The sequence below is a fragment of the Lichenostomus cassidix genome, chromosome 5 (assembly GCF_008360975.1).
Source record: "Lichenostomus cassidix isolate B80296 chromosome 5, HeHo_3.0, whole genome shotgun sequence".
NCBI classification, from domain to species: Eukaryota; Metazoa; Chordata; class Aves; order Passeriformes; family Meliphagidae; genus Lichenostomus; species Lichenostomus cassidix.
The window spans coordinates 30,818,855-30,844,304 of record NC_139486.1 but is presented as its reverse complement, the minus strand read 5'-3'; the positions used below and the strand labels follow the sequence as shown (position 1 = coordinate 30,844,304).

The following is a 25,450-nucleotide window of genomic DNA, read 5'->3' as shown; positions in this document are numbered from 1 at the left end:
GCACTTCTGCAGAAAAGGATCTCACTGTGAAGAGAGACTTTAAAACTGAAAATGTTTTAATCATATTGTATCTCTGGAGAAACTCTAGGTGTGTGCTTAGAAGGATGTGTGTACTCTCATATTTTTTATTTATACAGTATACATTTGCATTTACTTGTATTAAAGTGTATGTGTATATAAAGGTATTATGTAAAGAATATTAAAATTTATGTTCTAACTCTCATGCTAAGATCGGCTCTGAAGAACTCTATTCAGGTTTGCTTCAAAATGGTGCGAGCTACAAAGGGTTTGGAAAACAACATCAAATTTGACCAGAGAGCTGGAAAACTTGGCCTCTGAGGAATAAAAAAATTACAAATTTGGTGTTTCTTAGCTCAGGAAAGAGATTAGGGAAGCAACCCTTGAACAGAGAAAATACATTGATAAGGGAAAGAAAATATTTTTTCTCTCTGCTGGAGTCTGGGCTTAAGGAGCCCAAGTTGCCTGAAATACTTGGTTTGACAGAAAGGAGAATTCTTAAATGATGGAGAAGCTGAAGCGTTGGAGTAAGTCACCTACAAAAGCTGTGAAGTCCTCATGAATGTAGAATTTTAAAAACAAATTAAACTGGTTCTGAAGCAGTTTAAAAAATGCAGAAAGCTGATTCTGCATTGGAGCAGCAGAAGAGAATATATTAGCTCCTAGCCCTGATATCTGCCATCAATTGAGCTTTCAGCTGTCATTAAAAAATTAGTTTCAGTTGAATCTGCTTGCTGACCTTCAATAACGGTATCATAACTTATAAGCAGAAGCAGAATGGTGGCTTCTTATGAATCTGATTCTGACCAAATGTCTTCAATTTAATGAAGAGAGTTAAATGGCTAGCTCTGTTACAGGGTATCAAATTCCAACACAGAAGTTATAAGCCCTAAGTAAGGAGGCTACTGTGTGTTGCATAAGTTTTAAGCTAAAGGGGAACTCTGTTTCCTGTTTGTAAAGGGAATTTCCAAGGAGTATCTACAAAATACTGGTGAAATATTTCATTTTGTTTTGGTTGCTTCTAGCCATTTTGAGGCTGTTTTGCAGCAGTGCACCTTGCATGTGGGGCAGAGGCATTGACTTATGGCTGTTTCTGTGCAGCCACTAAGCCCTACCATGTACTCCCCACATATATCTGCATATTTCATACATGTCTGTGTATTTCATCAAGGTCTTTGAGACCCTGAGACCTTAAGAACATACATTCCCTCAGTTTTCAGATCACATGTTGATTTAATAATCTTTGCAGACATTTATAGCACCATCCCCACACCGTCTTCTTTAAACTACCAGAAAAAAAATTGCAGAAGTCTTGAAGAATTCTATGTAGCACATCAGAATAGCAACCCACGACTTTCAGCTTTGCACTTAACTGCTGGCAATTGCTTGATGCTTTCTTGCACTGCATTGTTTTTGGTACTGCTTTTTGATAACCACTGGAAGACTTAAGGGAGTTTACAAGAAGTTATTCGTGTTCTCAGTAGCTTAGTCACTGATCATGTGATGTCAGTGCTCCGTGATTCACTTCTGATTCATTTCAAATTGTACTCTAGGTGATACAATTGGAACCTGCTTATGAAATAAAGGCCTCTTAGACCCAGAAAATCTAACTTTTCTTTCCTGCAAAATTCAGTTTGGTTAAGACATTCTTGGCGTTCTTACTATTGCCTTATCATTGCATTTGTGAGTGTGAGGGAAGGTCTCAGTACAGCAATCTTCTCTACTTAACGTATTCTTTCTGTTAAGTGTATTTACCACAGACTTGTGGTCATCAGGACCTGGAGAAAAGCTGGTAGTTTGCTCTTAAAGCCTTACTTACTGACTTTTAGGTAATTTTTTTCTCTAAATTATTCAAGGAACAAGCAATACTAAAGCTGTTTCTAAATCACAGATCACGAGGAGTCACTCACTGGGTCATGCAGAGGCTGATGGGCCTCAATTAGAATGTGTGTTCTGAGTCTCACATAAGAAATGGAACTTTTGTAATTGTAGTTCTTCGTGGCTTTGTGTTATTGCATAGGTCCAAAAATGGTTATCATTAACTGTCGTTGTGCTTTCTTCACTCATGGAGGTAAATGCTGGAAAAGTATATTTAGCTCCTGCTTTCTTGTTTGTTTCAGAGCATATTTATTAAAAATCTTAGTGCAATAAGTTTTTTTTACAGGAGAAAAACATGCAACCAGTTGTTTGTTTGTATTTTGCTGCAGTGAGACAAAGCTAAGGCTTATGCAGTAATTTGCAGCTTTCTTTAAGGTGGATTGACTAATGCAACACACCCATTCCACTTTATTTAGCATTCACTCAGTGGTTTTGCTCAGTAGGCTGTGTGGTTAGGAGCAGGTATACAAACGGAAATGAAAAGGAGTCACAAAGTTTTGAGACAGACTGCTGGGGGTTCAAGAGGATGCAGCAGAGGCACTCAGAGGCACCACTGCAGCACCTCTTACTGGCTCCACCATCTGCACAAAGATGCTTTACTGTAAACTTGTGTGCTGCTACAGTTCCATGCAGGCTTGCTGCTCAGTGCTCAGCTGTACTGAGAACCTTTAGATTTCTTTTTGCAGAGTGTTTGTTTTGTTTTTAAGCAATCATTAATAGTGTTTTTCTTTGTGAAGGTGAGCCTTTTAGTTGGGTGAGAGAACAGATAGCTCAAAACCTGTTATTGCTTTTATGTGTGCAAAATAATTGCATGTCATTGTAATGAAGGCTATCTCTGTTGAAAGATAGTTAGGTCTGGATGTGGTGAAGCATAAATACACTTTTATTATGCAAGAAAATACCATAAATGTGTTGACCTAATTACTAAGAGAAGGCAGAACATGCTGTTTTTCTCTGCACCTTTGTGAAATGAATAAGCTAAAATGGAAGAGATACCTTCTAGAAGACAAAACTTCAGTTGGGAACCTGGGGCCAAGTGGTACCTGTATTATGTCATAGCAGAGGATTTTGGAATATGCATAATTAAAGTGATAAAGAAAGAGTGTGTTATTTTTTGTCTTTGTTGTCTGGAAATGATCTATATTGAGCACTTATGAGAAAGTGTATATTCTTAATAGTATGTGTGCACATATCCATTTGGCTTCCAAGTTAAGCATATACTGAACTGCTTTCCTGATTAAACAGGAGCTACTGGATGGAGCTTCTGGCAGAACACCAAGTTTTGTCAAAGGATGAAAATTGATACAGTCCTCTGTGTGCAAGGCCTAAAATAATTTTACTCTTCCCAAAGACGCTCATGGAGTACAAAATGCCAAATTCTAAAGCCTGAATAAGTATTGATTTTTGATATCCCAGCCTTCGTCTACAAATTTCCAATGTCTCTAGCAGAATAATTTGCTGGTTTGCCCTCAGTGCTCATGCTGTAATACCTAGCCAGTATTCAGAAGGATTCTTTCAGTAAGAAATGATATTATGTGTGAACACAAACAAGGAGCACATAAACTTTGGTTCATGCTTTAAAACTGAGAGCTTATAGTATAAGCCAAAAGGCAGATCAAGAACTTCTTGTTACTTGGGGTCTCTACTGCTCTCATTTATGAGGCTGTGGGACAGGCAGACTTTCCCCTTGCCCATATCACTGAACATGGATACATTTGGTATCTTCCAGTAGAAGGGCATGGAAGCTCTCACCCTGTAACTAACGTGGATTATTTTGTTTTGCAAATGGGCTGAGTTTAATGTTCCTTTTTGGTGATGTGCAATTTAAAGTGCTTTCTGCCTGCCCTCCCTATCAATAGATGCCATTTCATGAGCTGCAAATCTGCTGTTTCACACCCCTCTTCATTTTGCCATACTGTGCTTTGCCTCTTGTTCCTGCTACTGCTTTTTGAAGTGAAAACTACATTTGTCCCTGTAGAGGCTAATCCATTTAAAATTATTCAAAAAGGTAAATTTTGGGCTTGAAAGGGTGTCAAATTCTAATTCAAGCTACTTAGGTTCTCTTATGACAGATTGTGGAAGAACTTCATCAGTTAATGTTTACAAACACTTTCACTACCGTTTGCTGCAGAAATGGAAACTTTTTAAAAGTGTTCTGCTACATCTCATGTCCCTGATCTTTTCGGAATGTGGAAGAAAACCCATGCAAGACTCAGAAGACAGATGTAGTCTAAAGACCTCCTTCAGCTGAAATCTTTGTAGTGCATAGTTCAAGCTGATGTGTGGGACATTTAGGTCCACCACAGGGAGCATGCACAGGAGAACCTCTGGGTTTCCTGCATATGTTGTATCTCATTCCATGTGCATCTATGTGTGGATCCTATCCTGTTGTCCTAGGTTGCAATATAGATGTAGTTAAGTATTCTATTACCACCAGCTGTGGGCCCTTAGCTGCTATCAGCTGCTAATGACCCACTCTGGATGACAGGCAATGGGCCATCAGGGACCCACCGTGTGACTCATGGACTTATCTCATCCCATTGTGGGATGCTCTGCCCAGGAGGGAGGAACCAGGTGTTCCCACCTGGATATAACCTGGCCCTGGAACTGCCTGAGCTAGCCCTGTCTACTGGGTTCCCAGAGGACCAGAGCTACCACTGGATCTTTCAGCTGGAGACTAGACCTTCACAGGATCACCGCTTCAACTGGACTACTTCAGTTGGACTGCTACTACCACCCTAACAGGGTGTTAGGTTGTATCTGACTTTGTCAGTACTTTTCCTTGTATTATTTCACTTATTTTTAATTTCAATCTTGACTTGTGATCTCCCACTGGTTTGTTTTCAAACCAATACACCTGTGTATGTACTTTTGAACAGATGTGCGTCATCTGTACAAAAAGCCTCACAAACACTTGAGAATGTTGCTGTTCTGTTTGATAGGGTTAGTCATTCCAGTGACTGACTGATATGGATCAGTAACTGAATTCTTCTGCTCTTCAGGTCAATGATTTATATTCATATGCCTAAAGCTAAGCATGTAAGTGCATTGCAGGGCTTAGATCATTATGTATAATTATCTGGATATTCTGAGTGCTTTTGAGACACAGCTGCTTTTTTTGCCTGCATTTTTCTTATTTTTTCTTCAAATTTTTAAGGGACTTCCAAACATGGTAGTGAAATATAGTAGTTGTTATATGGCTCTCACCAGAAAAATGATGCACTTCCTAAATTAGTAAGTTACTGCTGCCTTTGAAATAGCATACATGAACAGACTTGGTTAGAATTAGGATTCTGAAAAAGCCTGCTGCAAGTTGTTTATGAAGGTGTAGCAAGATTTCAATATGAATAATCCTATTTGTTTTTCAGATTTAGAAGGAAATGCATGTCAAAACAACCAGCTGCTAAAAATAATTCTGGCCATGCATCAGTTTTTCATCTCCTCTGCAGACATGCTTCAGAAACTTGTTGATCTATATCCTTTGTAATCTTCACCTACTTTTGAGGTAACTTGATAGCCTGACAAGTTTGAGATGAGTAAGTAGAGGATATTTAATCTATGGGTGTATTAGTATTCCACTAATTAAATTGTATATTTGTTCTTTACAGTTTTTGGTTGTATGGTGTTCTTTTTTTTGGTTTAGGGTTGGAGTTTTTTGTTTGTCTGGTTTAGTTCGTTATACACAGAGCAAAAGACGAAACTCCAGGTTTTAAGTAGGATAAATCCACCCTGTGCTGGCTGTGAAGGGAATATATAGTAGGTGTTAGATTAATGTAGGCACCTCAGTTAGGTACTGTGAACCTGGGCCTAAGTTTCAGATGTTTGTCTCTCTGTCCACCATCAAGTCAAAGTGCAAAGAACAAAACTGTATCATTTGGATATGAAAAGTTTCAACAAAAATTATTTGTCTCGCACACAACTAAAAATTGCTGAAATAAATCATAAGCTTTTCCTTTCTGTTAGTTCCCATTTTGAGGCAACTGCCTAGACTCATACATGTGTGTTTCTGCCTCATCATTAGCTTTTTCACAACATAGCTACTAGATCATATGCACGATACTAGGCTTTCTTTGAAATTTTTAATTGTGGATTATGTTACTTGTTTTCTTAACTTTACAGAATGTTTCCTCCTAATTAGGTGAGCACAGTACAGGAAGGAGACCTATCGTGCTAAGAATCTCCATCCAATTTTGGCACAATTCAATTTAGATAATCCTTTCTTTCCTCATACTCTGTGTGTTTTGCAAGCTTGGTTTTTAACTCTGCCTATAGTCACTATAAAGACATTGAAAGTTAAAGACAATTTTGAATGGATCAAGTCGTCTGGGCTTTTTTATTTTGCAAAACCTTGCACATGTTCCAGTTCCACCATTTTCCATCCCTTAAATTATATGATTTTAGGTGGTTACATGTTCTTTGTAAGTCATCTAATTTTAGACATTCAGAGAGGGGCATTTAAAAATATTTGGGAACCTTCTCAGACTTCACCAATTCTAGTGAGTCTAATGTAAGCGTGCTTAAAGTGATGCCTAAATTGCTGGAAAAATTTGAGACACAGACACGCAGCATAGGAAAAGGGTATTACCTTGGTTTAATAGGATCCCAGATGCACACTGACGACCAAGACAGCGACTATATCATGTGTTTACAGTTTATGGGCTTCACAGATTAGCATACCTATCTCAAATTCCCCAATGAGAAGTCTAACAAATGAAGTAATTGCCCCCTTATTCAAATTACCTCCCCCCAAAAGGTTACAACTTAGTTTATAAAAACATGTCTCAGTGATGGGGCTCTTTCAAGGTTGGTGCCTCATGCTCTTGAGATTGTGGAGATTGTTTCATCTTCTCCAAAGAATTCTGAGCAAGGCAAGGGTACAAGGGTTATAAACATGTGGGGCTAGATACAGGGAGTAAAAAATACAGGAGTGGGAAAGGGTGAAAAGGTTATAAATAGAGTATAAAAGTATAATGAAAAAGGACAAAAACCCATCAGGCATCAAAAGGGTGGATGGCATGTCTCCTCAGCTGTGGTAGATTTAGGCTGCAGTTAATTTCAATCAGATTGTGAGTGCATCCACAAGGTATTTTCATTAAATTATGTTTTTCAGACCTGAAAATGTGTGTGTCATCTCCATCAGAAGAATCAAGACATGCATAATGCGTTTTCAAAATGGATTTTCCATGTCTTCAACAGACACTGGCTACAATATCAAAACATGTTTTAAAGAGCTAATAGACCAAAAATATGGGTGTTTCTTTCATTTGTCAGAGCAAGTTGAAAACTGTTGTGTAGCTAGAAGGGTGAGGTTACTATGGAGAGGCATGTTACATTTTGTTCTATCATTGTATACCACTGGTTACATTTAAAAGAAAATAGCATATTTTTTAAAGCTCCAATGAATTGTAATTAGCTGAAAAAGATTTCCTGACAAATGCAGTGATTGATAAATTTGGTATTACTGTTTCAAATTATAATGAGATGTGCCAGTGCACAAGTTTTATTAGCAATTGTGAGGCATGTTGCAAGGAAACATGTAGAAAACGGAGTCGCTCCACTACTTAACATCACTCAGTACTCTGGCAACTGCATCAATGTTGCTCATAGTAGGCATAGTTGCAATAAGCTTTGGTAACAACCTTGGGATATAGTTTGTATATATTTGTGTAAAACCCTAATCTGATATAATATTTTCCATAAACAGGATGATTCTTACTGCTTACAGGTTGGGAAGTATCTAGCATGTTACATTTTATATTGTATATGAATGAATGTGGTTTTCCTTAACAGTTTTCTACCTATCTTAATGCTTTAGAAAATAACTCTTCCATGCTGTGTGTAAAGATATGCTATTTTGTGAGGTAAGTATGTTCGTGGTTGTTAGCTATTAGTCATTAGTCTGCAGTTATCCATGTGACATACATAAATATGTTTTTGCATATCTTAAATTGATGTTAAAAAGAGAAACAGGTATTCTACTTCAGCTTTTCAAGGTTCACTTGAGCAGCTTTAAACAAAAAGGTCCAACTGGCTTTGAGCAGATCTGTTTAAGTCAGTGCATGAGTTGTTGGGTCACAATTTTGAACTGGGTCTGTATGTATTTGTGTCTTAAACATCTGTGAAAATTGACAGTGGTCAGAAATTGATAGAAGTGTGTCTAATATTGTATAGGTCTATTAAAAATGAAGTGGGATTTTGCAGATATTTTTATACTAAGCAAAACTCTTTTGCATTTGGTAGGTATTTTTCCTTGGTAATTCTACTTCGTCGTTTGCAATGATCCTGGAACACTTTTTTTTTTTTTTTAAATTCCTATTAAGTATCATAAAGTTTGATATCTCAGTTTGGAGAAAACAGAAGAGAGGAAAAATATTCAGCTCTAATAGATTGATGGTACCTCCTTTTTACCCAAAAGGGGAAATTGCTAGTAACAGGAGAGTAGAATTTGTTTTAAATTGTGATTATTTTATTATCTCAGAGCAGATTATGATTGGTGATGCCAGAATGCTTTGGTATTGTGTGAGATCTGGTAACATTTTTGCTTCTAGGCAAATTCATACAAACATGCATCCGTAAGAATGTGCATTTTCATTTTTCCAACAGGCACAGATTTTTACGTGTATAGTACTGGCTATGGGTCTGGCCAGCATTTTAGCTATTGCTGCACATTGATTGCACAGCATCAAGGCCTTCTGTTTCTCACTCTGCCCCTGCCAGTGTGGGCTGGGCTGAGCTTGGGGCTGGCAGGGGACACAGCTGGGACAGCTGACCTGAACTGACCAAAGGAACATTCCAAGCCATACAGGGTCATACTCAGCAATAAAAACTGGGGGGGTAGTAATTCCAAAGTTGCTGGGCATCTTGTGGGAGATGGTGTTTGCCTTTGTATCATTTGCTTTTTTAAAAATTTTCGCTTTTGTGTCCCCTTTAGTTATTAAACTGTCTTTATATTGGCCCACACATTTTTCTCTGGTTTTTTCACCCTTCTATTCTCTACTCTATTTTGCTGCAGGGGGAGAGGAGGGAGTGAACACCTGAGTGGGTACCTACTTGCTGATATATAAATTTCAGCCTAACTGGTGTTAGAGCAAAATCTTTTTTTTTTTTTTTTCTGGTGTGTGTATTTTTTAATTACTCAATAGGTATTGGATTACAGAATTCTGGATTATGTTCAAAATGGACTCTAAACTATCCACAACTATGAAGGAGTTTCAAGAACTGGTTAGAGCTAATGGTGAGGAGTTACATTGTCGTCTAATTGACACATCTCAAATGTGAGTGTTGAAGTCTCAATATACTCAGAAAACAAATTTTGCTTTGAATTTCTTTTATTCAAATATAATGTCTCTCATAAATCATACGTTATCTATCTTTAGAAGAATTTATACTTCATTACAGTTGAAATATACATTGTGTAGTGGAACAGAATGCCTTTCAAGAATGGATTAGATTGAATTTATCAGCAGTGTAGACTTTGTGCTGATTCTCTGTGACAGCTAAGTTTTACTCTATCCAGGGAACTTAGAAAATCTGTAGATGCCTAATGATTTTACAAGATCACTTGAAATCAGTGAGAAAGGAGAATACGATTTGATTGGGGAACAGATGACGTAAAAAAAGTTTGTTTATATTTTAGCAACAAAGGTAAATGAGGACATAATTTGTTACATTGACTCTTGATATTGTTTAGATTATTTTGGTTATAAAATACGTGTCCTCTCAAGAGTAAAACCTTGGAAAAGTAAAACTGACATGCAAGTGTCAATTTGTACTTTGAAATGTACAGGCTAGAGCAGAGCAGAATTAGGCACACATTTTGTATCTGGTTATGAAAGAGGATATTTAGTTTTTCAAGTTGAAATAAATTGTATTACTCTGTGGGTCAATAGCAGAGGGCAACACTTCATCCTCAGAGGCTGGTCAGGGAAATCTAAGAATTATTAGATGGAGAAGAGCTGGATGTGTTCAATGAAGACAAAATTTCAAACAGCTATTCTGGAAATGCAGAACTGATTGCAGAAATTATGTAGAATTTCATGCTGTCTCGTAAGACAGTTGTACTTAATGTGATACATCAATACAGGAAAGACTAACAATAGTACTTTGTTATACAGTCTTTAAGGCACGAAAGGAGTTTCCTGTTTAGAAATTCAAATAATTCCCTTTTTTTGCAGTAAGGCTTAAAAACAATGTTACCTCTGACTTAGGGAAAGAGGAAAATTTTGCTCTTCAGTAAATAACTCGTAAATAATTGTGTTTTAAAGAAATTCTAGGGATTGGTCTAGAAAGCTAACTCAGCGTGTAAAAGCCAACACCAGTAAGAAACGGAAAGTCTCACTTCTTTTTGATCACCTTGAGCCAGAGGAGCTGTCAGACCACCTCACCTATCTTGAGTTCAAGTCTTTCAGAAGAATATCAGTAAGTTATTTTTATTTATTTGTTTATATTAAGTAAAGATGGGAAGGACATAGAAGGTATTGCAGAGAGGTAGTATTACAAGATTAACTCTGCCATGTAAGATGTTGGATATGCTGAGTCTGTTTCCAGACTCTGTTTTATTTTACTGGTTTGGAAGGTGGCCAGTGGAATGTATTCTGAGTAAATACCCTTCTGCTGCAGCCATATGGGAGGGAGAATGAACTTCAGCTGTGGAATGATTGAGGCAAGATCAGTTGGAAGGAAGTGGAGTAAACCTTCTTGCAAATCCAAGATCTTCTTCCAGAGAATCTCTTTTTGTTAGAACAAGGGATGTCATTGGGCACAGGAACAAGCAGTGTACTTTGACTCAAATCAGTAATCAGGCTGAAATGGGCTAAAGGAAACTTGGAATATTCTCCTAGAATCTTAATCTTCTGTGGCTGCAGTGAGCAGTGCAGCAATGCTGTGTAGTGATTAACGGGTTGTATTGAAGGTGTCCACTGGGCTCTCCTTGCCTTCCTTGATTGTGCATAGCAAAATAAAGACAAGAGATTAGAAAGCACTTTAGAAAATGCCACTTTTAATGTAAAGGGCGATGAACATATTTTATTATACAAGCTTTCATGTACGCAAACAATTCTTAAGGATTTATTGAATTTATTTTTTCTTTTATTTGATTTTTTTTCTCATTAATGTTTGTAGCTGATAAGATGCAAACCTCCCTATGCACCTTGGCTTCACTTGCATCGTTGTATGTTATAACATTACCTCTATTTAAACCTGATACCGTTCACACATGGAAAAGTGGATGTTAGAGACCAAAACCTAGGAGGTTTGCAAAGTCCATGGGATAATAAGAGTGAAAGCAAAGTGGTTTTTTCAGGTTTTTTTTTTTTTCTGTTGCTGTTATTTAGTTGGTTTTGGTGGGTTTTTCGTAACACTACAATTTGAAGCTGAACCCATGCAAGAAAAGGAGCTCTCACTAGATGGTGGAAAATTTCACAGTCATGTTTTAGTGTACTTTATTTTGAGCTGACAGTACGTGACTCTGTGTTTTGTGTTAAAAAGCTGTAGAGCCAAAGTCATGCACAGATTGCTGCCTGTAGGCAGTAATAATATGCAGAGCTTATATAACTTACCATTTTCAAAACCTCTGTGCACATATAAGATAATTAATGAGTTTAACAAGTATGGTTTTAGTCAGAGTGTCAGATGTGTCATGGAGTTCCAACAATTACATACGTGTATACATTTCACATGCAGGGTACCTGCGTATGTTTTTGTATAAATTGAGTTTACCAAGACTTCAGATCAGAAAATAATGTGTAATTAATAGTTAGCTATATTAATTACACCTTTACAGAATATGTTCATGATATGCTAAGCCACAGAATCCTTTTGTTATTCTAATGTGGGATCATATACTGGGAGGAAGACTGAAAATGACCTGCTGTGGTATTTGTCACTGAAATAACTATTTAAAGATTTGGTCATTTGAAAATCAGAAGGGAATACTTGATCCCCTGAACATACACAGCACACAGCAAAATCTTCCATGAAATACCATCCATCTTGCAGCAAATTAAAATGCAGGGAGTGGTGTTCACAGAGTAATGACTGAAGGTATGCTGGTGCTTGGAAAATATTTTAATTTGTAGTCATAAAGTACAGGGAGGCTGCAGTCTTTTGTAAGAATCTGGATTCTGCATTCCCGTGGAGGCTCTTAAGTTAGTCATTACAATAACAGACTCTCGCATTATTTCAGTACCTGAACTTCTTTACCGAGTCTGCCACTAACAATCTTGTTACAGCTGGCCTCATTAATAAATTTGTGCCCCACAATTGTTTTGAAACTTTTAAGTAGCATGTTAGAGATCAATTTTTTCAGCATTTAAAAATAAAATCTTTTCTGAAGGAGATGGCTGCTGAGAATAAAATATAAACTGATTTATAATTGCACTGAAACTACTATGAAGTCCATAACTATGTAGTCAGATATTGAAAAATTATCTATCTGCATAGAGTAGTTGCCTAAATTTCAAGACGCAGCCAAACCTGGCTGGAGTTCAAAATTCAAAGGATAATTGTAACGTAAGTACTATGGAATCTCAGAGACAGCTCTACTCATTACAATATTTCTTCCATTTTTAATTTAATAAGAGGACAAATCTGGAGGTGTCTGCTGCCATATCTGCTTTTGAAATTATAATAGTTCTTATTAAACAGATGGAAAAAATTTATGAAGTTGCGAGAAGGTGAGAGAGGGAGAGTAAGAAACAAACAGCAGCCTGACAATTTATGTCCTTTGCTTAAAGATCAATACCATTCCACTTATTCCTGTGGAAAGGAATATATGTCTCATACAGCTATGAGTGTTTTTGGTAAGATGTTAGTATTAGTGGTCATAGTACAGAATGGATATAAAAATCCCATGCAACATTTTCTGATTATTCAAATTCTTCTGTATTTTTGTTAATGGATAAATCAAGAGAATGGATAAAAATTGCATCAACAAAAACAAATGGCTACTTCTCTTTAATCTTAATAGAAGAAGGGCTTTAAAAAAATCTGTGTCACTGAACAATTTTACATTGCCTTAATTAAAGAAGCTGTATTAAAAATATTAAGGAATCTGTAGCCCTCATTCTTAATGGTCTTATCTCAGTTTCATATTAATCTCATTGAACCTGCTTTTTGCATTAGCATAGCTTAATTCTGAAGTGTGTCCCAGCTACTTAAACTGAACCGTGAACTCTTAAACTATTGTTGAGTTATTAGATTACAATTTAAATTCAGTTTAACCTTCTGTATAGAAGTCTAGACTCAATGAATCCATGAAGCCACTGAGGCTGGGAGGAAAGCCCCAGTTCTACTCATCCTGGGGTTTATAAGAGCCAAGGCTCCCAAGTTTCAGCAAAAAGATACTTTCAGTTAATTCAATTAGTCAAACCCCCTACTTTGAACTTAACAAAGCTTTTACAAAACAAAGATTTCAGTCTTATAGATATTTAAGGTGTAAAATATATCTTTTATATTTCATTTGAAAAGCAGAACTCTGCACACAGGTCATGAGGTATATAAAAACATATATTCATTTATTCAATATATATTCAATATTCATTTATACTTCTTTTGTTTAAGTTCTCAGATTATCAGAACTACATTGTGAATAGTTGTGTGAAAGAGAATCCAACAATGGAAAGATCAATTTCTCTTTGCAATGGTATCTCTCAGTGGGTGCAGCTAATGGTTCTCAGCAGACCAACCCCGCAGCTTCGGGCTGAAGTGTTCATCAAGTTTATCCATGTTGCACAGGTCAGTTAAAATCTGACATGTTTATTTTGTCTTTCTCTGATACAGCTCTTCATTTTGCTCTTCCCATGCTGCTACTGCAGGGTGAGCTGGCAGTGTTGGCACTGCTCTCCTGGTTCACACACACCTCATGGGTATTTGTGTGTGTGTGCTGTCTTACCAAGTGTTCAGATATTGCAGTGTCATGGCACCAGGACTTTCTCATGTTCATTCTCAAGAAATTGTTCTCACTGAAAAACTAGACTTGCTTTTGGGTCAGCATGTGAGATTCCCAGCTGTTGCTGTGAAGCTTTCCAAAGCATGAGCCACTGTTATGCCTTTGGCTGTAATTAGAAGCATTCCACCAGGAGCAGCTTTCTTGATAAAAGCAGGGCCATGGTCCTATTTGTATTCTTTGCATACTAATTCAACTGCAGTCATAACCAACATAATAGGCGGTGTTTCTTAGGTGTGGTAGACTGTGGGAAGAGGGGGAAGTACTAAGGAGGTACTTTGAAAACTTACTGTATCTGAAAACTTAATATTTGATTTGATAACAGTAGAATAAGTCCATGTTACACCCAGTAAAATCACAACTCATTACCAAAATACATGAAGTCAAATGGCACAAAGCTTGTAAGACTTCAGAGGAAGACAATAGAGGAAATTAAAATTTGGGTGTGCACATTGAACAACCTGAACCTTTAAGTTATAAACACTGATTTTTATTTTTATTTTTATGTCAACACAGAAGCTCCACCAGCTGCAGAATTTCAACACATTAATGGCAGTGATAGGAGGTCTCTGTCACAGTTCCATTTCCAGGCTCAAGGAAACAAGCTCATGTGTTCCTCATGATGTAATTAAGGTTAGTATTGTTTCTGTAACTTTACAAATAAGATAACCCTTAACTTTTTTTGTCACTGCACACACTAGAAGCAGCCTTACTTCATTAGATAAGATGGAAAGACAGAACAAGAATTCCTTTGGTTTTGGAGAGTTTCTATTTGTTTTTATTTTATTTCATCTCTGCCTCACCAGTTACTCCTACACTTATTGCAACCCCACCTTTCTTCAAGACTTGTATAGATTCTCTAAGGTTTCTCCTTTAGTCTCAGATGTGATGAGCTGCATCTTCATTTGCATGAAGTAGTACAGAATAATACTCAAACATGAAAACAGAGAATTGGATTCTAGAACATTTGAAAACAAAACTATTGTCATCCATAGCAACGTTGACCATCCTGAGTCTGTGAAATGCCAGCACAGAACTCTCCTCTTTGAGCAGAAGGACTGGTTTTGTTCATCTGATTTTTCCCTATGACAGGTTTTTTTAAGTTCAGACTTGAACAAACTCAGCCCAACACACACATAGTAAAGTGGAATGTTAGGAATCGATTTTAATTTCCAGTTAAATTCTTGTTAAATACAGATGAAAGCTATTAAAATGGGAAGGAAAGCATATTTTTTAGCAATGTTTCTTAAGAAGCCTTCAAATGGATTCTTAAGAGACTTCCTTTTAAGAGAATAAGATTCTTTTTTTTTTTTTTTGAGGCCTGAAAGATTTTGTAAAGATATCTAATGAGCCTGTTTTGATCACAGTATGATCAACTTAAATGAACAGTGCACACCTGGAGTGAAGACCTGAAGTGTGACCTCCCACTGGAAATGGTTACAGCTCTCAGAATCTATAAATCAGTTAGAAAGCTTATTTTAGAAAGACGTTGTTTTTCAAATTTTGTCATTTTAAGAAATTGTATACCAGTGCTAATAGAAAGCAGGTAAAAAAGGCTGGTAATTAGTGACTCAAGAACACACTTTGAGGTTTAATTATATCAAAGAATTAGTAGAGGTTGCCAAGAACTTTGACAGGAACTTCCCAAAGAAAAAGTTGGTCCATTGATTTTATAATGTTATGAGTCAACTTTGTGCCTGCATACTTTTAAACAAGGAAAATACTTATACTGCTAGACTGAAGATTAATTTGGTCTTTACAAAAAACCCAAGATATTGTTTCTAATCCATTTCCAAGGAAAAAGTTTTCTTAAAAAGATGGATTTGCCACCTTGAACCACAGTATGATTTCTGATCACACTGCAGTGGGATGATGGCACAGTTTAGGGTTTCTCTGCCAGGACCTTTCCAGCAATTCCAGCTGGTGACCTGAAAGTCAGAGAATACATTCCACATTTTAAGGTGAACATTTTATAAATGTTAGAGAGTTTGTGCTGTTCTTAAGCACTGACTACACACAGATCCCCCTGATTTTAGAGAATCTTATTTATTTTCATTTTACTAAATTGGGAATGTAAGGAGATTAGCATTATGGATTAGGCTATAGATTAACTTTCTGTAATTACCTATAAATCAGGTAGTAATATGTATCGGAAATCTAGAACACCTAGACTTCATTTGAAGTTTTTTAATCTTTTTCAAGAGTCATTGTGAATAAACTCCTTAACAATAACAATAACATGTATGACAAAAACAGAAACAGTAACCACCGTTGATTCTTTTGTTTTCTTTTTATTTTTAGGTGTTTAATGAAATGACAGAATTGCTTTCATCTTACAGAAATTATGATAGTTATCGACGAGCCTATAACGAGTGCAGTAACTTTAAGATCCCAATCCTTGGGGTCCACCTGAAAGACTTGATATCCCTGTATGAGGGCATGCCCGACTACTTGGAGGACAGAAAAATTAATGTATACAAACTATATTCTCTGTATAACCACATAGATGAGCTGATACAACTCCAGGAAATGCCACTTCCCCTGGAGGCTAATATGGACCTTGTTCACCTGCTTACAGTAAGTCTGTTAGATAAGATAAATACATCCAATAAAAAATTTCATATACCTATAAAACAACTAAATAGAGCATTCCATTAAGTAATTAATTATGAATACATAAGATTGTAAGATTTTTCCCCCCCCTAAGGGTAAATGTACAGGAATAAAAAAGATAAAATTGGTGATACTGATTTATCTGGCAGCAAGGGTAGAGGTGCCAGAGCAGCAGTATGCTCCCAATTATTTCTGTAAGGGAAGGAAATGTTTCTGTCTCACTATAGTAGTATGCACTCTCTGGGCTTTCAATAGGGAAGATTCCTTGTATTGAAAACAAAATCACACAAAAGTTCTGTCCTTCAAGCCAGGTATCTTGTGGTGCTTAAAATACTGTCTGAGATTAACATCAGTCAAATAAAGTTGTTGTATTGCTCTTCCAGTCATAACTAGTCAGTGCCCTGCTACTGAAAAATTGATACTACCTAGGAGATTTTAAAAACAATTGTTTTAGCTTCTCCTAGTAAGTTAAAATACTACCTGCTGTAAAATAGTAAATCTTCCTTTCTTGTTTCTCAGTTTTGCTTGGCCTTTCATCTTGGAAAAATTAGATAGTCTGCTTCCACTTTCTGGTTATAAGCCCTGTTTCAGGAAAAATGATAATAGGTAAAAATGTTTATGCGCCTGAGGTTATTTGCTGTCTCAGGGAGCACTCTTGTGTGAAATCAGGCACACATGCCCAAGGCCTGAAATAAAGCTATGTGAAGTGGTGAATTTCTTACTTCTTCCTGCTACTTGTTTTAAATGTTTTGTTTTAAACTATTCCAAGTATGTTTTTATTTTAAATAATGTTTTATAAAAATGGCTATTACAAATAGGTAGAACTTTGGCCATAATTTCATGCAGCTATATATGACAGGACATAAATGAGACAAAATACTTCATTTCAATTCAGGAGCTTCTGAACTCCTGATACTCTGTGTTACAGATTTCCAGATAACAGTCTGGAATGTAGAATTGGACACATTTCAAATCACTGTGAACACCTGTGCAGCTTAAGTTCATGTTTTTCTTGGTGTAATCTAAATTTAAAAAAATGCACCCAAAAATATGAATGCATTCTAGTAACAAGTTTATAAAGTAGTAGAGACTGTTCTGGGATTAAACTAATGTGTTTGTTTTCAGCTGTCTCTTGATCTTTACTACACAGAAGATGAAATTTATGAACTTTCATATGCACGAGAGCCACGAAGTCACCGAGCTGCTGTAAGGGCCTTTACAGATTCTTAACAAAAGGAGGAGTTTTATGAGTGATTTTATTTATTTTTTTTTAATATTTTTTTAAAAAAAAATTATCTCTTGCATTCAATTTATTATTTTATTATATGCTAAATTGAAAACATTTTAGCTTTATGAACTGAGTGAAATTTGTTAACCTAAATTGTTTGGTTGATGATGCCTAAGCTGGAAAAATGGCAGAGTTGACACCATATTAGATTTATAATATGAACACAAAGACAAATGAAGTTGCTGTGTAGAAACATGACATGAGTCTCAATCTTTGCAGTTGATACTATTTTTTTCAAATGGAGAATTCTTATATTATTCCAATGAGGAAACCCATGAATGTTATGTAGTAGTTTTGTTCTTGTTTTATAAATATGGAAAAGATGGTGATTTTACAGGGCTGTCAGCAAACTATAACCATTTAAGGAATAACTACTGTTTCAAGCAGTTCCAGGAAGAACTTACTCTGAAGCATCATGTAATTATCAAATGAATGATGTCAGGTCCAACAAGTCATTTCTGCAGTCCACTGTCACAAATGGAAGATGAGTAATACTGAAAATCTTTCCATGTGGCACTAATGAAGTTCCATTCAATTTATTTCAGCCTTTGACACCTTCCAAACCACCAGTAGTTGCAGACTGGGCCTCAGGAGTGGCCCCAAAACCTGATCCAAAAACTGTCAGCAAACACGTTCAGAGGATGGTAGATGTAAGTAAGGTTGGCCAGTGTCCTTCACATTATTGTAAATCTGTTGTTGTCTTAATCTCTAGGTATGAGAAAATGCAAGAATGGGACTTCTGTCCTCACAAGCAGGTATTTTTGCCTACCTGTAAATAGGAGCAGTGGCCCTTGAGGCACAGATGGAAATTCTTTCAATGGCTAAAGAGGCAGCAGGAAGCATGAATGCTGGTTTGTGTTCTTCCAGAGTCACTCTTTCAATGAGCCAGGGAGTCCATTTCTACCAGGGACTCCAATATCATGTTCTTGATGCAGTGTGACAGTAAGCTTCTCAGTGGCTTTGTTACAAGCAGCCATTGCTTTTTCTCTTTCTTTTGGCTGCCTCACTTCATTGAAAACTACCAGTTAAGGTGATTGATTCCAAAACTGTTTTGGATAGAGAGGTAAAGAATTTGTCTTTGCTTGGCTGCTTCATCTGTTTTCTTTCTAAGAACTTCTAACATAGTGAGGCATCCTTTGATAAAGGCTGTTTTGGAATATATTTCTAAATTTGATCTAGGCGTGCTCCTTGCCCTGTGTCCAGAGACAAACAGTAATGCATTCCACAAGTGGAAGCATGTGTGTGCTTGACAATTCTGCCATAGAACTGATAAAATAAGCTAGGTAGCTACACTGATTTGGCTGCAGAAACCACCATTGAGAGCACTAATTGAGAGCATTAATTCAAGTTGTATATGTGGGCAGAATGGTCTTAAAGCAGATGTAAAAAACAGCTGTCATTGTGTTGTGAAGCATTTGGTCCAGCCTGTGTTGGCTTATCTATGTTTTGCTGCAAATCAAGGAATTATAATACTCTTCAGTCTCAAGCAAAAAAAGGAATTAAGACTGGTGCACTGTTTAATAGACACTGAGAGAAGATGGGAGAGGAAATCCATAACAAATGTGGAGGCTTTCTAAAGTGGTCATTCAGACCATCCTCATTGTAAACTATTCTGCTATTACCTTGCACAGTCTGTCTTCAAAAATTATGACCATGATCAGGATGGATACATTTCCCAGGAAGAATTTGAAAAGATTGCTGCCAGTTTTCCATTCTCATTTTGTGTAATGGCTAAGGACTGGTGAGTACCTGCTTACCAACTTTTTAGCATCTATTTTGAGAGGGATTTAGGAGGTTTTGTGTTTAAATTGTATTTTATCATTAGGGTAGTAAAAGCATCCTCTTCGGACACAAACAAGTGATGAAAACATAAGTGACAAAAGCATCTTTGAAATGTGTTGGGAATGACATCTTTATGGGCTTACAGCAGAGGTAACCAAGCTGATTCAGGAGGAGGAACAGACATGAAGGAAGGAAGAATGGAAACAGAAATATTTTTCACATGATATTCAGTATATACTAGTAAAGAATTTTCCTATGACAAAGCTGTCCCTTAAAAATAGAAAATTGGCAAATGTATATTTTGATAAAATTTGGAACATTTTTCTTAACATGTTAAAGTATGGAAAAATACAAGAGTGATCAGTCAGAGGTTTACTATGAAGTAGTTTTTAGGCTGCATCACATATGCAGGTATTCCATTTATCCTGACAGTCTGCAGTTTAAATGTGCAGATAAGGTTCTGTGTATTTTGGAAGGAATAGGCAAGATTACTGAGATCACTTCAGTTTTTTGCCCATTAAACTATTGCTATTATAAAATGTGAAGAAAAAGATGTTTAATTCTCCTTATGCATTTACCAGAATATATGTCTCACAAACAACTTTTCTTGTTTATTTCCAGGGAAGGCCTGATTAGCAGGGATGAAATAACAGCTTACTTTATGAGAGCTAGCTCAATCTATTCCAAATTAGGACTTGGCTTTGCTCACAACTTCCAAGAGACCACTTACTTAAGGCCCACTTTCTGCGACAACTGTGCTGGATTTGTAAGCTTACTTTGTAGTAAATTATGTTAACATTTTTTTGGAATTATGCCTTTTTAATCTCATGATTGCCTTGTGTCATATATTAAAATGGATCTATATAAAACATCAGTGAAGTTATATAGAACACCAGACTTCTGCCCTCTGTAGCTATTTAAGGTACCCTTTACACCCCTCTTGGCAGTGCCAATATGTTTAAACATGGTTGATACCTTGTGGAGTGAGGATGTGTCACCAAACACAGTCTCAGGCAAGACTTTCAAATCCTTCTGTTCCACGGGGCTGATGGAACTCATGTCCTGATATAGACATGAAATGCCCCCTGCCTGTGGCACAGAAGATTTAATAAAACTGACTGCCCTACCAATCTGTGGTTCAGCTGAGATCAAACAAGGATGCTGAGACAGACGAATTCTTCATCTACTCCAGCTCCACAACCTCTCAAGGAGCTATCAGATCTGCTGATGTATTCAGTAGACTAGCTCAAGATATTTTGTATGTCATTGAGGAATACACAGAAAATATTCTATTTACCTTATGCTAAGGCATTAAATAGTTCTATTTTGACCTTATGATTAGAAGTGTAGGAAAACAAGCTATTCTGCAAGTGCTCAGATCTTAGAAAAGAGTGGAGCTTTTAGAGTATTCTTTATATGGAGGTATCAAATATGCAGAGAAATATATTAACACATAGGCTTTCTGTTTGTTTGAATTTCAGCTATGGGGAGTCATTAAACAAGGGTACAGATGCAAAGGTAAGGTACTTTACACTTTGCTAATTTTAATCCATAATTAATAGTGAATGGCAAAGTCCTGTTACCATCCTGAGATCCATTGCTATATCTACGGACCCATTTAATCTGACCTCCCAGGGAGTAAAAGACTGATTCAAGAATAGTATGACAAATGGATGGTCCAGAAGAAATACAGACATCAAGGAACTTGTAACTGACGGCTCCAGTGCTTTGCAAGACATGACTGAATTCAGAGGGTTTGGGAGCAAACCCTTGGATGCAAACATCACCAGTCTATGAATATTGTGCAGCACATTCTCAACATCTATTTTGCAGTTTTTTTCCTCATACTGCTTCCTCATCTGCTTTCTCTGCAGCTCCTACAATCAGAACACTGTTATGACTGAATGTTGTCATTTTGTATTTTCGTAACCAAAAGTAGTTTTAAACATATATAGCAAAGGGATATTGTTGGTGTTTTACAGATGTATGTTTTTATAGGTAATTGAATGTGGAGAGCACCAGTGAAGGCTTCTTGCTTCCCAGGGAGGCAGCAGTGTGAGAGCTGCTTTAGATGCCACACCAGAGCCACTGAATCACATAAATGTCATTTTGTTTACAGACTGTGGAATGAACTGTCACAAGCAATGCAAAGACCTGGTTGTGATAGAGTGCAAGAGAAGACCCAAAACTTCAGTTGCAGACAGTAGCCCAACATCTGCTCTTGCTTCAAGCCTCTGCCCAGTAGGAGTCAAAGAACAATTCCATGGTGAGATTCCATAAAAAATATCAAAATGTGTAGATAATCTTTCTTTTGCTCCTTTGTGTTTTAAAGCTGAGTCGTACAGCATCATTTTAGGTTCTGTTAGTTAACTGCAGTGTTTTATCAACATAGAAACGAGAATCAGGAGTACGTTAGCTTGTGTCAAGTAATACCATTCCTGCTCTACACTGAGTAAGGATGAACTCCCTTTCTGGGAGATCTCTTTGTCATGCTACACAATGTATGGTGCACAAATACCACAAAAAATGAGTAAATCTTCTGCCAGACTCCCATGAGAAATAGATGCTATGACATGAAGAGCTGACAGGTTTCCTTAACTCTCTCATCTTGTGACAACCAAGTCTTGCTTTTTAGCATAGTTGTAGCACTAAGTGACTATTGCACTGTTAAAATTCTGACTCAGATTTTAATGTAGAGTTTATAACGTCAGTTTTCTTACATACCTGTGTGCTTGGAAAAGCAGCAGCTAATTGTCTTCATTTTTTCCACTTCAGTAGCTGAATCTATTAACTCCATCCATCCATCTTTCACACAATTGGAAAAGAAAAATCTACACCTCTCCATTCTTTTCTCCTTATATCAAACAAGTTGTATAAAATTTTCTTACTGTGTATTACCATATAGGCTTCCAAAGAAGGAAGTGTTGTCCTTGAAAAACACCAGGCTACTTCTATTTTTCTTTTGATGTTCCAACTCTCCATACTTACCTTCTTTGAATTTCTCTTCTGCTCTTTGCCTGTACTTAATGTTCTTCAAATCTGCTTCCCACCACTTCGATTAGCAATTTATTTTGTTGTATTTAAGACTCATACTGCTGGATTCCACCTTAGGCTTCCTATTAGCACTTACGTGGAGCTCAATGCAGCCCATTTCTCTTGGTACGAATTACGTGCCTCTCTATGATTGTGTCTGAAATGACTGCAGCACTACATAATAATCACCTCCTACCCGTATCAAAGTTTTTCTCTAGCTGACCTCAATGCCACACCTGTTTTGTTCTTCCTGATCCATATCTATGTTACTGAGGGCAAAGAGATGTTCCAAGAGACACAATATTGAGAAACTTGTAATGACACATATTTTGGAGAGCAATGAATGTAAAATTCAGTAAGGATTAGATGTTTAATTTATTAAAATCATGTTTAATTACTATGGCTCCTGTTTCTCCTTTTCTGGGAGATGATCTTGCCTCAATTTACCTATATATTTTAAAGGACAAGAGGAAGGATCGTTCACCTTTCCTAATGGAGAAGTAGTGGAGCACAGTGAAGACAGCAAGGACCGAACCATCATGCTCATGGGTTCCTCAGCTCAGAAAATCTCAGTGAGACTGAAACCAGCTGTGATTCATAAAAGTACACAGACTGATCCTGTACTGCTGGCTGGTGATGTGTGTCGTAAGCGGAGAGAGAAGAAAGAACATAGGATGCCAGAAAATCCTTATCTCCAGGCAGCTCCAGTATCCACATTTCCAAGCCCACTTCTAGGCCGCAGAAAGGCATTTGTTAAATGGGAAAACAAGGAGTCCAGCCAGAAAATGAAGGAGGAGCATCACAGCTGTAAACCTTCATACCAGGAACTTGAGCAGGTACATATGTGATGGAACAAATTCTGTTTTACACAATAGTATGGTCAAGTGGTTGATGTGTGGGGGAGTGGCTGGGTGGGAAGGTGTAACTTTACCCTAGTGTAATTAATTGCAATTAAATAATCCATAAATGGCACCATAAAGCCTGAGCCACTTTAATTACCAGCAATGCTTCCTTTCAATTATAAATTTTAGTGCTTGTTTAGGGCTTTGAGGCCCTTGTTATGATCACACTGATCTCTGTCAGTTCTAGAATGTGAGCATAATCCAATCACTCAGGACTGAATGTTACTCCATAAAATGAGGAACATAGGTCTGAATTTCCTCCTGGTTTTGGTGGCCTCTGCTCCCCTAAGTGACAAAATATATGGGGCCAGGAGGGTAGGGAGCTCTGCTTTTGCTCAACTGACAAGTGTAAGCACCACCAAGAAATTTTGCTGTGAACAGACATGATGCTTCTTGCTACATTTCAGCTGCATCAGCCCAGTTGTGTCTCACCTTACTCTACAAGTGTTCTGACAAAGTAGGTATTCATAGGACTGTGTCACCTCAAACAAGGCCCAATTCAGGTTTGTAGAAACACCTTTCCAGACAAAGAGACTGTTACAGTATCAGTAATGCAACTGCTGGGTGGATACAGCCATAATTACAAGGAACAAAGTCAGACTTACTTTCATACCTTTTACTCAGTATTTATCACTATTCTGTGATGAACCAACATGGAAAGTCCAACAGGACCACAGTCTGATCTTTGAATGATCACTGTAACTTCCAAAATATTCCTTGCTGATGATAAAGCAAACTCATCTTTTATGAAAGATGGTTTATTAGAGATTAAGATAAGAATCTTCCAGTACAAGCCACTTCCCTTTCAATCAACAGTATATTCAATACAACAAGGATGTGAAGCATGGATGTAATTTGTAAAAACTCATTCTTTGAAATGTCCCCATTCTTGTAGTCCCATAATTTACACTCATCCTTGCTCCCTCATCAGATCCTGACCTCAATTACTAAACAGCAGATGATGTTATAAATTAATGGCTTGCCCTCTGGTACATCAGTTTCTGCAATAGTAAAGTGTGAGCCATGTTGTTGTTTCCCCAGACTACTGTTGTTATGAGGTACAGTGGAAGGTGGATAAATGCAGGTTGTGGACACGACTGTCAGATACCAGCTGCTGGGAAGTTGTGAGAGTATACACAAAGGACAGAGCAGTGACTGTGGAAATGTTCAAATAAGTTACTGGTTCTGATAATAGCTACACTAATTTATGTTTATGGCAGTCAATCTAAATATACAACCAGACAGTCCTCAAACACTTGCAGAATAAAATACCATTTTTTTTCTTTGTTTGTTTGTTTAGGAAATGAATATTCTAAAGGCAGACAATGAAGGTTTAAAGATGCAGCTGGAACAAGCACATAAAACAATTGAATCTCTTACAATCCAGAAAAGAAACCACGTAGTTGACAGTCTACAACACAGAGACTGCTCCTAGCAGATGAGAGGAAAATCTCCTATGGAAGAATATAAGACTGGAAGAGGGACTGTGATAAAGCTGCTTTATCAAGTGAACTGGAGAGAGAATCTGAAGGATGTTAAGCAGAAATGTTCTCTTTACTCAACACATTTCCCTATTAAACATGCACTCCCAAATGTATAAAATCATTCCTTTGACCTTTTAAGGTAATTTAACATTATGTGTGCAATGAAAATAATATCTTCTGGGTTTGCTTTTAAAAGGAGTAAAAGTGTTGCTAAGTCTCTGTTCCCTCTGTTCACATTGAAGACCATGATTCCCCAGTGACTTGACTGCTAGCAGCACATCTTACTGTATGGGTGTTCTGACAAAGTAGCTATTCATAAGACTGTGTTACCTCAAATTTGGCCCAAACTCAGTTTCGTAGAAACAAATGTTTGATAAAGCCAAGTAAAACAATAGAAATACTACATTAAGCAAAACAGTTCCTTCTCCTTGGAGCTGAAACCATGAGGTGAACTGTTATCTTGAATTCCAAAAATTAATAAGAAAATTAAAATAAGTAGTTAAGCTTA

General features: G+C 37.0%; 1 protein-coding gene across 2 annotated transcripts in view; it reads left to right on the top strand.

Annotated features, from left to right (window-relative positions):
• RASGRP1 (RAS guanyl releasing protein 1) overlaps nt 1–25,450 on the top strand; it is a 36,599-nt gene extending 11,149 nt beyond the window's left edge. For both annotated transcript variants that reach the window (XM_085062035.1, XM_085062036.1), the window contains exons 3-17: nt 5,265–5,362; nt 7,687–7,757; nt 9,039–9,170; nt 10,161–10,314; nt 13,456–13,629; nt 14,357–14,473; nt 16,142–16,417; nt 17,579–17,659; nt 18,287–18,391; nt 19,373–19,482; nt 20,145–20,289; nt 21,005–21,041; nt 21,643–21,789; nt 23,019–23,392; nt 24,759–25,450. In XM_085062035.1, coding sequence (XP_084918161.1) covers nt 5,265–5,362; nt 7,687–7,757; nt 9,039–9,170; nt 10,161–10,314; nt 13,456–13,629; nt 14,357–14,473; nt 16,142–16,417; nt 17,579–17,659; nt 18,287–18,391; nt 19,373–19,482; nt 20,145–20,289; nt 21,005–21,041; nt 21,643–21,789; nt 23,019–23,392; nt 24,759–24,893 — 2,156 coding nt within the window. In that variant the 3' untranslated portion in view covers nt 24,894–25,450. The remainder of the gene's footprint in view (nt 1–5,264; nt 5,363–7,686; nt 7,758–9,038; nt 9,171–10,160; nt 10,315–13,455; nt 13,630–14,356; nt 14,474–16,141; nt 16,418–17,578; nt 17,660–18,286; nt 18,392–19,372; nt 19,483–20,144; nt 20,290–21,004; nt 21,042–21,642; nt 21,790–23,018; nt 23,393–24,758) is intronic.